The sequence below is a fragment of the Meleagris gallopavo genome, chromosome 1 (assembly GCF_000146605.3).
Source record: "Meleagris gallopavo isolate NT-WF06-2002-E0010 breed Aviagen turkey brand Nicholas breeding stock chromosome 1, Turkey_5.1, whole genome shotgun sequence".
Taxonomy (NCBI): domain Eukaryota; kingdom Metazoa; phylum Chordata; class Aves; order Galliformes; family Phasianidae; genus Meleagris; species Meleagris gallopavo.
This window is the reverse complement of record NC_015011.2, coordinates 44,165,759-44,179,683: the sequence shown is the minus strand read 5'-3', so window position 1 is coordinate 44,179,683 and position 13,925 is coordinate 44,165,759. Positions and strand designations below refer to the sequence as shown.

General features: G+C 37.4%; 1 protein-coding gene across 3 annotated transcripts in view; it reads left to right on the top strand.

Annotated features, from left to right (window-relative positions):
* CDK17 (cyclin dependent kinase 17) overlaps window positions 1–13,925 on the top strand; it is a 53,460-nt gene that overhangs the window by 28,465 nt on the left and 11,070 nt on the right. For all 3 annotated transcript variants that reach the window (XM_010709354.3, XM_003202152.4, XM_010709358.3), the window contains 4 exons: window positions 7,114–7,239; window positions 10,543–10,599; window positions 12,420–12,534; window positions 13,058–13,152. In XM_010709354.3, coding sequence (XP_010707656.1) covers window positions 7,114–7,239; window positions 10,543–10,599; window positions 12,420–12,534; window positions 13,058–13,152 — 393 coding nt within the window. The remainder of the gene's footprint in view (window positions 1–7,113; window positions 7,240–10,542; window positions 10,600–12,419; window positions 12,535–13,057; window positions 13,153–13,925) is intronic.

The window sequence follows — 13,925 nt, the reverse complement described above, 5'->3', positions numbered from 1 at the left end:
AAGGCGCTGAAATTTGATAAAGCAGCATTCAGGGGGGAAAAAAATCTACATGGTATTCAAAACTGAAGTGGTGTAGCATGTTTACATTCTCATAGGCATAAGCAAATGTGTTTCGACTTGTTTGCTTTGCGTAGCATGTAGTATACCATACACAATTTTGTTTAAAATCTGCAAGGAAAATGTACTGTATAAAGTAGGTTTTTTTCATAGTAAGCTTGAAGCTGAATTGTGTTGCATAGAGGATTATATGATGTAGCATTTTAGATTTCGTTAAGCATTCCCTAGAAAAAAAATTAAAAAAGCACTGTGACTTATTAGTAAACATCTTGTGGTTGCAGCTGACACGTCTTGCTATTGCTTGCTAAAAGCAATGAGAGGGCTAATTCAAACTGGTGCTTACACGAGAGCAGATTGTACTTGTTTGATCTGTAGTAGATTGTTTGGGATATCAGAATGATGTCTGTAGACTCAGAAGACGAATTATATTTTTTCAGTAATGTTAATTATTTAGCAGTATGAACTCCTGAAAGATAAGCTAAAATCTTTGGGGGAGTTGGGAGCTTGTTGTTTGTTAGAATATAGTAATTGTGTTCTGGAAATGTAACTATCAAGATTGAGCTGAAGAACCAAACCAATAAGGGTCTTCATATAATGGTGCAGCTTGGCAGTATTAGGCTGACCAGCTATTCCTGACAGAGCTAACTTCCTTCTTGTCTTGGCTCTTTAACTTGAATCAGCAGGTAATGACTCATGTTGTTTGAAAGGGGTAGTAGTTTTCTGCCAGGTGAGTTGCTCAAACCACATTGCTGTGTCATTAGCTTTGAGCCTGTTCTCCAAGGAACGTGTGGCCACAGGCAGTGGAATATCAGTTCTGGAGATAGTTGGCTGTTAGATTGTCTAAATGAAGTATTTAAGAAATAACTGAGGATGGTCAGACAACATATCATAGGTTTTGCTTCTGGCTTTTTTGACCTATTTCTTGATAATATAGGACTGCCTTTTTTTTTCCTCACTTCTTTCTACTTCACTGGCAGAAGGCCAAATCTCTTTTCTCTCACTGCTGTTGTGAGCAGAGTATCAGCCTGAAGGAAGCAGTCCAGAAGTTGAAAGATTGGCAGCATTTGTAGTCTGAAAAATTTGGAAAAGAATTCTTGTTGCTAGAAACAGTCTACAAATTGGCACAACCATGAATGGTAAAGGTCTCTGTTTTTCTGGTTTTCCAGCTAAGATACACTACACTGCTGTATTGTGAGAATTGAACTTACGAATACCTCAGCAAGTTCTTCCAACCTTCTGTTTGGTTGGGTTTGATTGTTGGTATTCTATTTTGTGCTAAATTTTCATCTCTAATGTCTGAATGTGCTGTGTAAGTCATAAGACATAATGTAGTTGAGTACTAGCCAGACTCAAAAAAAGTCTCCACACAGTGTAACTCTCCTCAGAGCATTTGATTTATCTAGTGCTGGAAATAGTAAAGATAAGCACAAGTTGGGGTAGTTTATCTCTGTAGACAACACAGTAATACTAACGTCACGAGTACTTACATGTTTATCTCCCATCACACAGAGTAGAACAAATATATTTCACATTTCAGGCAAATTATAAAAGTAGTAAGCCAGCAATAAAGCAAGACTGAGAAATAAGCATTGTACGTGAGGATAGAAAATGTGTTTTTAAAATATAGAGGGAAGGGGAAACGCCATCAGCATTTTGGTTAAGGTAGCAAAGCAACTGATGCTTGAATGTGTTTTCCAGAGTATATTCTGAAGATGGATCAAAAAATAGCTCACTAGTAGCATACAGTTTACTTTAGGCATTAGAACATTTAGCAGTTGTATTTTTACTCCATTCTGATTTATACTGTTGCAAGTTGACCCTAAAGATACAATTTTAAAAAAAAATTAAACTAGAAAATATACAGATTGTCAACAGCTTTTTCATAAATCAGATGTGCATACAGGTAAATGCTATCATTTTAGTTTTCTAGATGATAATTTGAAACACTTTGTTTTCCCTGAAAGCAAATGTTTTGCATTCTGGTAGTCCTTCACTTGCTGGAGTTACAAAGGAATGCATGTAGATTCCCCTGCATAGCTGCGGAGGTACGTAAATGTACATAAGATAGGGAGTCATTCTAGTTTCCTACCTTAAAAATGAAACAAATTTAAAATATTCTTAGAGGGATACCAGTATTAGAGTGCTAAACAGACAAGTTTAAATGTCTTAAGTATCAAAAATTAATGTTGGGAAAATAATCCTGCAATTAATTGTACACGCTTCCTTATTAATACTTTAAACAGCATTGTGGCAGGATCTTGTAACAGCCTACATATTTAACAGCCTGCTGATAATTTCCATTTTAAAAGGTTTTTTGGTTATAGTCTTTGTGTTTTAGGGTTTTTTTCCTCTTCTGAGAAATGCTAACGTGTCATTAAGTTCAGTTAGCCACTGAAATTAGTCTGGACAAAGTCCTCTTTCTGAAAAGTGTCCTTTTTATTGCTTCATGGAATTCCATAAACATTTAAGAGAATTAGAAATTCTTAAAAATCACCATTTCCTACTGTTGCTTGCGTTCCACGGGTGCAGCCTGGCATCGTACCAAAATGACAGCAAGCAGCCCAGCTGGAGAGGGCAGGTTTGGCTGCAGCTGAAGTAACAGTTAGGGCTGTTAATGGGCACGTCTGGGCACAGCTGCAGGAGTGGCATGAGGGAGTGAAGATGGCGACTGTGTGTAATGCACAGCCTTCACACACTGAGGCTCGAGCTTTGGCCGCCCTGTTACATACAGCCCCATGAGAGAGGAACAGGCTGCCTTCCCTCAGCAGCTCTCCGCCTGGTACATAATGCTGCTTTGTGGGTGTGCTGGGGTGAGTGGAGGCCGCTTCCATCACAGCAGCCCCTATCTGTGGAGCTGCACAGTAGCTGTGCCACTGGCTGACATGGAGGCAATAGTCCCTGTGGGTTTGGGGCAGGTGCTGAGCCCTGCTGGCACAATGTCAGGACTATCTCAATTCCCCATGCTGCCCCTTATAGCAAGTCAGCGCTGGGTGAGTGAGAGCTGGGATAGGGCATGGTGGGACAGCTGGCTGTGGGGATTTTTTGTGCTGTTTACATTGTGCTCTGAGAAAAATGGTGGGGAAGAGGAGGAGGAAAGGAGACGTTTGTGGTCACGGTGTTTGTCTTTTGCTCTCCAGCAGCCACTGGGTAAGCTGAGGCCCAGCTTTCCAGGAAGTGGCTGGACATCTGCCTGCTGGTAGACAGCAGCAAATGAATTAGTTCTTTCATTTTGTTTGTGCACACAGCTTTTGCTTCCCTTATTAAAGCGGTGGTCCCACGATTCACAAGTCTGCTCACCTTCCTTCTGTTTTCTCTCCATCCTGCTGGTGTGGGCGGTGAGTGTGTGGCCGACACACATCCGGCCCAGGGCAGCGGGCATGTCTGGCTGCTGGCAGCCAGCAAGTTGCCTTTACATCTCATCCTTGTCTGTGAGCTATAAAGGCCTGCACTTGACTGGTAGGGTTGCTCTTGGACTTCTTTTTAGCATCTCCTAAGTGAGTTTTTTAGCTGTATCGAAATGATAAATTTCAGTTTTCAGCTTTGCTACTTAGCCAGTAGGAAACGTGCTTATTTGCACATCTGATGGATCCCACTTCATGTTGCACTGCAGCATTTAATTATCATGGCTTTTTTTTTCCCTAATGAGGTGATTGCTTCAATTATTACAAAAAGTGGGAAGATTAAGGTGACACAGGCAGACAAAATGCATTAATTCCTTTCAGCCATCTGGGTTTGCAATCTAAGTTACTTTCTTTAATTTTGTCTGTATTAGGTAGTTAAGTAAAGGATAATTACAATGCTGAAAAGACTTTCTCTGTCGAACTATATATATGATCTTTCAGACATTGGTGCCATAAAAGGCTTCTGACTGTGGTAGGTAACGATTTTAATATAAGGTTTAAAAAAATGTTGTGGCTTAGTAGGCATTTCAACACAGCCAAATACGTGTATAACAAATAGAAGCGCAGTGCAGATCATTAGAGGGAAAATATCTGTAAAGTGCCTGCTGTAGTTTCCGTGAAGTCATTATGTTTCCATGTAGAAAAGAGACTTTCTTCAGCTCTGCAAAGGAGAACAGATAGGGGGTTTTTGTTGGTTTTGTTTTGTTTTGTTTTGTTTTGTTTTTGTGTTGTTTTTTTTTTTTTTTGGTTATATATATGATATGCCAAAATGTTACGCCTCTAGCGAAAAATAGTAAACTGGGGGGGGGGGAAGAGAGTTTTAAAGCTATGTATCAGAAGCGCTGAAATGATGTTTAAAAAAACTGATACCTTACTCCTGAAGAAATCTTCTCTCTGCTGTTTCCATAAGGTTCTGTTAATGTTTTTTAAAGAAGCTCACAGGGGGCTGTAGATTGTTGTTGATTAGGGGTTTTTTGCTAACTGGATCAAGTTTTGGCCTTTACATCATTAAGTCCTTATATTCAAAACAATATTTGTGTTACGCACTGTGGAGCACAAAGCACAAGGTTGCAGCTTAAGGTCAGTTGAGAGCTGAGGATGTCACATGGGATCTCTGGAGTAAGTCATGGGGAGTTTTGCAGTTACTTATTGCAGTAGTGCCACTGCTGGAACTTTACAAACTATGAAGGGAGAATGCTTATATGTAAGTGCTAGCTGCCATTATAATATTTTCTGGTACTTAAAATGTTGTCTCCAGTTTTTATAGTGGCTGAACTCCAAACTGACAAATTTGTAAGAGCTACAAAGAACCTTAGATTTGTTTCCTTTCCCTTCCTCTCCATTTGGAAAAGTATGTGTTTATTGACAGCAGGCCTTGTGTACAGTAGGGGCGTATTTTTCAAGTTATTGTCAGAGCTTAAGGATACCTTGGCTTTGTTCTTCCCACGTACTGACCAACTTTGTATGCTTGAAATGCTTCTTCAGGGCTGTGGATCTAGCTATGAAGCACCACTTCTGTTACCTCAAAGATGGGCGCTGTGGGCGAAGATACAGACTGAGAGCTCTGGGGTACAGTCAGTTTGGTATTCCACAAGGCCTTTGAATTGTGGCCTATAATTTGAGTACTCCGATAAACAGATGCTATTAAAATTCTTATTATCAAATAAGTACTACAAGAACAGTAATAAGAACACTGCAGCAGATTGTTGTAGCGATAATAGCTAGGAGTAGGATAGAGCTATTTTGCTGTGGGGCATACAGGATAATGATGATATCTACTGTTTTCAGCAAATTACATTAAAAACAACACAGTGTTCTTTCCGTCTCTTGGCTTGGAATTTCTGTTTCAGTATGTGTTCCTCAGCAACGGGAAAAGAAAATTAGGACATTGTCCCACAGTTTGATCTGGAATCATAAGAAGGTGGAGTAGAAGCTGATACTGGTCCTCTTCTTGGCTTCCCTGTCTGTTCCAGCAGTTGCAAAGGTTCCCAGTACAGTGAGATGATCCAGTTTTTTCCTTTGTGCTCATCTGTTTTGATGAGCTACCTGAATTTTCTGAAGAATACAATGAATATTAGGGTGAAATGCTTTTTTGTTAATTTTTTTTAATTTTTAATAATTTGAAACCCTCTGAAACAGAGGAGTAGGGCAGTTCTCTCTTCAGATGACTCTAGTACTACTGAATTTGAGTTGCCTGTTACAAAAATAATAGCAGACCTCATCGAAAAGAAGGAAAGTTCTTTAGTGGAAAACACAGTTTTACTGAAGGATTACAGCTTGCTCTCATTATAATTAATTAGTTCCTCCACTATTCCCAAAACCACATAGGCACTTTTAACATTGCCAATATTTTAACATTTTTGAAATGCCAAAGTTGAAAATTAGTAAAGAAACGGTAAGCTGCCAGAAGTGAGGGTTCTTTTTGTTTTCTTTTAATTGATCTTCAAAATGTTGGTCAAAGCTACCATTCTGTGAACAGTACTCCTTTTGTTTGAATACTGTGGTTCCAATTTGAAAATTTTGTACAGAGTACAAAATGCAGACACTGAATTTTCCAGTTTTGCAGAGAGCCTACTGTTGAGCAACAAAGCAGAAGCTAACAGAGACTTTGTGCTCTATGCTGAAGCAGGTATGAGGAGTGAAAGGAAAATAAGAGGGTCAAATGCCAGAAGTTAAACCTTTCTTGACAGCTGTCCAAAAACTTGTCTGTATGCGATGGCTGTAGTGAAATAGCACACATAGGTCAATCACTTTGGAGGTTAAAGGGGTTGTGAGTTAGCACTTCTGTCTGGCCTGAAATTCAGTTAATTGCAAAATAAATTTTTCTTTAATATATTTTAAATTACATTTTTTACTCAGCTCTTGTTCCAGGTACACATACAGATCATATGTAGACGTGGATCAAATGCAGAGCCAATGCTGAAAGCTTAGTAAGTTGTCTACTCAGATCTCAAGACCTGAGAAGTCTGATGATCCAGTTCTTTGGCAGCCTAAGCCAATTTAGCTGCTGGCTTCCTGGGATTGCCCTGCTGCCTCCTTTGCCCTCTGTTCAGGCTGTGAGCTTGTCTGACCTTACACTGAACCTTTTTTGAGCACAAAGTTGGCAGGAAGCTATGCACTTTGTGTGAGATAGTTTCTCAATGATTTAGCATGCTGAAATAGTTCAAAGCTGCTGCAAAGACACGAGTAGAAACACATGGCCAAGGCCAAGGGGAACAGAATGGGGTTGTCATTAGAATCTAGAAGTTTATAACCTTCAGTAATCAGAGAAAGTAATGTAGTTTGAATTGTGGCGGTATCTCGTTACTGTAATTGTAATATCAAAATAAATGTGTTAACTACTCTTTAAATTCTCATTTTCCAGCATTCCAGGTATTTATAAGTATTCTAGTAAAGTCAATGGATGTGTCCACAATGCAGTTAATTACATTTTAGTATTTCATTATTCTTGGTAAAATAAGTTAGATTTTTTATTAAACAATTTGAAGTATTATTAGAAGAGAGTGTAGTTTTAAAAAACAATTTCATTTCAGCTTTATAGTTCAGTTTTAAGCGGTAACGCCATAGTAACAATAACACTAACCAGTGTAAAAACATGCTTTGGAAAATCCTGAATTATACTTGACACTTCTCTTTTTAATGTTTCTTACTGCAGGATTTGAACAAGCGTTTGTCCCTGCCTGCTGATATCAGGATACCCGATGGCTATCTTGAAAAGTTACAGATTAACAGCCCACCATTTGATCAGCCTATGAGCAGACGATCTCGTAGAGCATCTCTAGTAAGTGTAATGCATCTCCTTGACCTCCTGGGTCTTAAGATTCCATTTAATGCAGATGTCCTTGTATTAGAAATGTAATTCAACTTCATTTGCACCTTGACTTTTATGTCCTGAAGGACAGGGCAAATTGGTGTGTACTGAGCACCTTTAAAATCCATTTAAACACACTTTCCTTTATTCTCTTCCCCTTCTCTCTTCTGCAAACTTTTCCCTGTCATTTCCTAGTGAGGGTCTTGAGCTGTTGAAATCTGTGGCTAAATTTTACTCCCATAATACATCCTTATACTGTTTTGAACAGTAAAGATCATTTGATCCAAGAGCCTCTCTAGTCTTAGGTCCACACTGTGTGTCTTGTCACAGAGTAGGAGGACTCTAAAGTAGAATAATGTGAAGACAGCTATTCACTTTTCTTTCTGTATTTTTTAACAATTTTTTTTTCTCAAATTTGCTGTTGAAATGATTATGTTTTTTGGGAAGTATATATGAATTCATAAGAATATTAATAAATTCATATTTACCTTTTCAGGTACATCTTTTTATTGGGTTATTTCAAATAATAAGTCTTTCTTTGTGAACGGCAGAAGGAAGATTCCTACATACTGATAAAAATACCATAAATCCTGGTTAAATGTTAAATATGCACGACCCTGAAATACTCCAAAAACTAGCTTTTTCTTGTTTTTGCAAAGGCCATTCAATTTTAGCCATTATTCGATTATAATTGTTGTGGTAGACTAAAGCCCTGATCTGCATGTTATCTTTTGCAAGACCATTATTAAGAGAAGGGATGATTGGATCAAAGCACTGAAAGTAATAGTAATGTAGCAAGCTTAAAACTACTTACTTACTGATGTAGCATTGAATAGGGGATTGTATTTTCCAGAATCTTCTCTTCTCAGACGTTACTGTACTGAAGTACCTTTCAAAAGAGTCTTTTTGGTGGTGGAATGTAATATTTGAAGGCTCAGGGAGTTCCCTGTGTATCTTATTTTTGTTGCTCTTTTAACATTGAGCAGTTGGAGTCCCCTCCTCTTTCCATTCTAGAAGAATGAAAGAAAAACACTGCCCTCTAATGAATATGATGTGTGTATGGAATCAACTTCCTGTCACAAGGTTGTTTTGTTTTGAATTTTGAAAATGATTTTTGGGGCTTGAAGTTCCAAGTTAAATCTGCCAGCAGTGCTGGATTCTCTGCATTGTTATTTTGAAATAATGAGAGAACCTAGAATCATTATTCTGAGATCGTCACTGAAAGCTTGCTAGCAGGCTAGTATTTACAATATATGAATATTATTTGCTGCTTTAAAATGTACATCTCTCTTGAAGGCTTAGCAGGTATCAAAATAGGAAAACAGTAAAAACTATTGAGAACTTGTTATGCTTTAGGTCTGGTCAATTTCTTTGGAAAAATGAGCTTTTACAGTAATTTTATTTTGTGTATACTGGTACAGTATTGTGTTCACAGCAGTAAAGATGCTTCTCTTATGCACCAACCTCCTTAAATAAGAGACCATAAATAGAATCTGTCCGTTTTTCTGGGTAAATCAAGATGAGCAGATGATTTTTACATGAGAAATTTTTTTTTCTCAGAAATTACTAGCATTAAAGATTCTAAGAAATCAAGCTTTGAGATTGTATTTCCAATTTTCTTGCAGTAATAAGACTAATGGGTTAGTCAAGGTCTCATTTATTTTCTCCTTTCAATTCAGAGTCCTATCTTCTAATTCTGATACCACTTCACAATATATCTGTAGGTCAAAATACACTTTGCAAACATTATTCCTGCATTAAATGGTACATTTAAAATCTCACTGGAGTAGTAAGAATTGTCAGTATCAACTTTGCTTGTATTCTGAGATAAACAGGCTTCACACCAAGCTTCTAAATAAGCTTGATGCTAAAATATCCTTGTGCAGCATTAAAACAGTTCAATCTTAACTCTAATTTAAGAAACCAGAATTACTTTGTACTTTCATGTTAACTAAATTATGTGCCCATTTTTTCTCTTAGATACGTCAAAAGCATTTGTAGACAAGATCTTAAATTTACTTCGTGTTTTCGTGTTCTGAAAACAAACAGGGTATTTTTGTTAGTACACCGTTGTAGTATGTTGCTGTCAAGTTTTAGTCCAGTCAACAGTATTTGTGTTGTACACAGTGATATAACATAGAATTCTAACATTCTTTGGATTTTAGGAGCAAATCAACTTTCTCTGACCTGCGGATATAATTGCTGAAACCAGTCAGGGACCAGAGTATCTTTCCTTAGAAAGAAATATTATGTGTGGAAGTGGAAGGAGGAGGTGATGCTAGAAAACTTGGCTTTTTTGTGTTACAGTGTGTTCGTTCGTCTGTAAGGCAAATCCTCATGAAACCAGTGGGTTTGGGATTTTGGCATGCTACAGGCTACATACACTTTGTAAATCAGTTTTAAAAGTGTCATGTTTTATATCTGTTTCAACATTCTTATGTTGTAAGAGCAATATAAAAATTCGGAGTAACTGAGAATGGTCTTAAATAGAAAGAGCTTTAATAGATGGCTATTAAATATGAGAGTAACAATAGGTTTAAATGGAAAGAAAATAATTATCTTTGAGGCTGTCTTCCAAAGGCATAGACAGATAAGCTATCTTGACATGTGTTATAGAGGTAAGTCCTTGACCAAAAATAAAGAAAGTGAATAGATCCAAATAAAATACTTGAGGACTTGAAATTATGAGCCATGAAATGTAAATTGTTGGAAAAAAAAGCTATCCAAGGAGGGATGATGTTTAAGGATTTTACTGGTGGAATGTTAGACTGAAAAGGCTTTGAGAGGTCAAAATGGAAGAGGAGACCAGCAGCAGAGATCTTCAGTGTATTCCATGTATTTGTAGAGAGAAAATAAATAATGAAAATTAGTTTGAAAGAAGCAGCTGCATATGGATATACTAATCAAGAGAAAGGATGGAATTGAGATAACTTCTGTGCCTTAAGTATAATAGACTCATTAGTAATCAGATCAGAAGAGTGAGGACGATTTACAGGTAGGTAAAGTGGGGGTAGTTTTTCCAGGACATGCAGTAGACTGACTAATGGTCTGAATATTAGCCTTGGATACTGGGATGCTTTTATATCATAATATGCTGAATCATTTTTAAAATAACTGGATTTCTTGAAGTTTGCTGTAATACTGTCAGATATTTTTCCGAAAGAAAATTCAGTTTGTTGATTAAATTATATAAATGACAGATGATTAAATGAATAAAGGTGTCAAATTTTTATTTTTTATTTTTTGGTCAATTTTCATTTATTTTCTTTGCAGTCGGAAATTGGATTTGGAAAAATGGAAACCTATATCAAGTTAGAAAAACTTGGAGAGGTATGTATAGATTTCTTTTGAAATGACTCCTTCTTTGCTTACATTTCATTATTGGGTAAATGAGTGAGCACTTGCAGAGGGTACCCAGAGAGTCCCCTTCTTCGGAGATCTCCAAAAACCATCTGGATGTGGTCCTAAGCTATCTCCTCTGGTTGTCTCTGCTTGGAATAAGGGGGTTGGACCAGATAACTTCCAGAGGTCCCATCCAGTCTCAGCCATTTTGTGATTCTGTGATCTGATAGCAGTGATTTATGTGAAATTGATATAAATGTTAACTGAAAATCTCTATAACCTTGGAGATATCTGTTCAATTTCTCTTTGCAGTAAGTCAGACATTTGACATTGCGTACCAGCGTCACTATCACAGAAATGTTCTATGCATATATAATAATAAAAAAAGCAGGAAAAACATCACTGAGTTGGGGAAGGGCAAGATTTAAGTAATACTGAGTTTTATTTGCCTTTCCTTTTGGGAGGGCAGTAATATGGCCTATTTCTACTCTAACCAGCCAGTGATTTTCAGAGAAAATATAAGATGCAGGAGGGATCTGTTTGAGAGTGACCAGTAGTATCAAAAAAGGATACAGATGGGACACACAGAATATTGCAGAAGCAACCATAGTGTGAATATTGCAGTTAGTCCTCCATTTGCAGCGTTCTCATTCCCAAATGCTTTTTTTTTTTTCCTTCAAGTACTTATTAGGTGCCTCACTAGGCATAATGTTGCCCAGCTTTGGAGAAATATTAATCTAGTAGTAGCTATCAAGTCCTAATTGTGCATTTTATCCCACTCACGTTACAAATGGAAAGTACAGGATGTACTGTGGTAATGCAGGGCACTTTCCCGAACTTGTTTCTTTCTCTTGCAATTCATGACATTAGTTATGCTTACTCACTGTTTTGTTGGAATTTCTTGTTGTGTTTGAGTTTTTTATTGTCTGCAAAAACTGAAAAAGATGAGCTTCATGATTTTCATGTTCAGGATGTCAGCAAAAACAAAACTTTGACTTGTTCTCTTCCCAAAACATTCTCATGTAAAACACATAGCAAAGACAAGAAACAATGACCAGAAGGAATTATGGTTTTCTAAAAATAGTGATAGAATTTGTCAGCTGCCATTGGAAACTTAACTGAAGCACAGTATAGCCATACCTGGGATAGTTTTAATCATAGACTCATAGAATGGCTTGTGCTGGAAGAGATCTTAAACACCATCTAGTTCCAGCTCCTCTGGATAGGGTTGCCAACCACTAAATCAGACACTAGAACAGGTTGCCTAGGGCCCCATTCAACATGGCCTTGGAACATTTCCAGGGATGGGGCATCCACAGCTTCTCTATGCAACCTTTTCTCTGTTCCAGTGCCTCACAACCCTGGGAGTAAGGAATTTCTTCCTTATTTCTCATCTGAACCTACTGCCTTTTAGTTTAAGGCCATTACTCCTTGTGCTATCACTGTCAGACTGTAAAACATCAGGCTCCCTCCTGGCTATGAACTCACAGCTGCAGGCTCATACTTCTGGCTGTGATAAGTTATAACAGCAATAAACTTAATACAAGTTGATCAAACTTCTTTGGTAGGTATATGATGTACATCTTTGTGTAATTTCAGAGTTAGTAAGTATATGCATCCCTTGTTGTCTTCTGTGTGTTCAGATGTTTACAAAATATTTTTCTAGTTTAACCTCTAATTAAAAAAAAAATTTTTAAAAAAAGGAAAAGCTATTCTTAGCCCAAATGAAATCAATTTCAACCTTAGATGGAAGTTTCTTTTCTTTTTGATCTTTCACTGAAGAAGCAACTTCTTTTTCTATTTTGTAGGGTACTTATGCAACAGTTTATAAGGGGAGAAGTAAATTGACAGAGAACCTGGTGGCTCTGAAAGAAATTCGCTTGGAACACGAAGAGGGAGCACCTTGTACAGCCATAAGAGAAGGTGATAACTTTTGTTGCTCTTTAGAATATCAGATACTTCCAGCTTTCTTTTTGAATTAAGCATTGTTAGTGCTTGGAAATATATCAGCTATATGGGATGTTAAAAAAACTGATACTTGTTTTGATGAGGAAAATTTTAATCTTAGCCATGTTAAGAGTTAATGTTTCAAACAATATGGGAGATGTTTGTGTTTTCAAGCATAGTATTATAAATGGATGAATTTATACTGAATTAGACTAATACTGTCATTTTCAGGGATTCTGAATACATTGTATGAAATGACTGCTTCTGCTCAAACAGTATTGTGTAGGAAATAATTATTTTTTTTTACCTAAATGTGCGTGATATTTTGATTAAGTACATTTCCTTTACTAGGATTAAATTAATGCCATATGAATATTATAGTCTCAAAAATAGCTTTTTTTTTTTTTGCAAAATTAACTTATATGTGTGAACTTACTAGAAATGCATTTATTGCATCTTTTGTATTAGCTTGCTTTATATTTAAAATTCTTCTTTGCAGTGTCATTATTAAAAGACCTGAAGCATGCGAACATTGTTACGTTACATGACATTGTTCACACAGACAAGTCTTTGACTCTTGTTTTCGAATATCTGGTAAGCCTTAAAAACAACTAGTGAGCTTTATATTCCATTTATTTCCTTAAAAATACTGAGTAACACAAACACAGCTTTTTTTTTTAATACTCTGTTTTTCTCCTGCATATAGACTTATTAGACTGAAAATTATACAGCTGTATTCAGTTCTCAGAGCGCTGTAAATTGGCAGAAACTGTTCTGATTCATACCAACTCATACCAAATTCAGTAACTATTAAAGGATAATTATGCTGTTATCTCACAAGGATTTTTCACAACTTTTGCAAATGGTCTTAGTCCCTTAAGACAGATGATACTACTCAAAGGTAGAGAGGCCATACAGAGAGATGTTGACAAATTAAAGGGTTGGACAATCACCAACTCATGAAGATTAACAAGAGCAAGTGCTGGATTCTGTACCTGGGATGGAGCAACCCTGGATACATTTACAGGGTGAGGGATGAAAGGCTGGAGAGCAGCCCTGCAGAAAGGAGTATGGGGGCTCTGGTTGAACATGGGGGTTCAGCAGGTGCCTGGCAGCTGAAAGGGCCAACTACATCCTGGGGTGCACCAGGCACAGCACTGTCAGCCAGGCAGACCTCGAGTACTGGGTGCAGGTTTAGGCACCACGCTTATAAGGAGGACATAAAGCTATTAGAGAGCCTCCAGAGGAGGAGAAAGGTGGTGAAAGGTCTAGAGGGCAGTGCATATTGGGAGCAGGTTAGGTTCCTTGGTTTGTTCAGCCCAGAGAAGAGGAGCTGAGGGGAGGCCTTTATGTCAGCCTACAGCTCC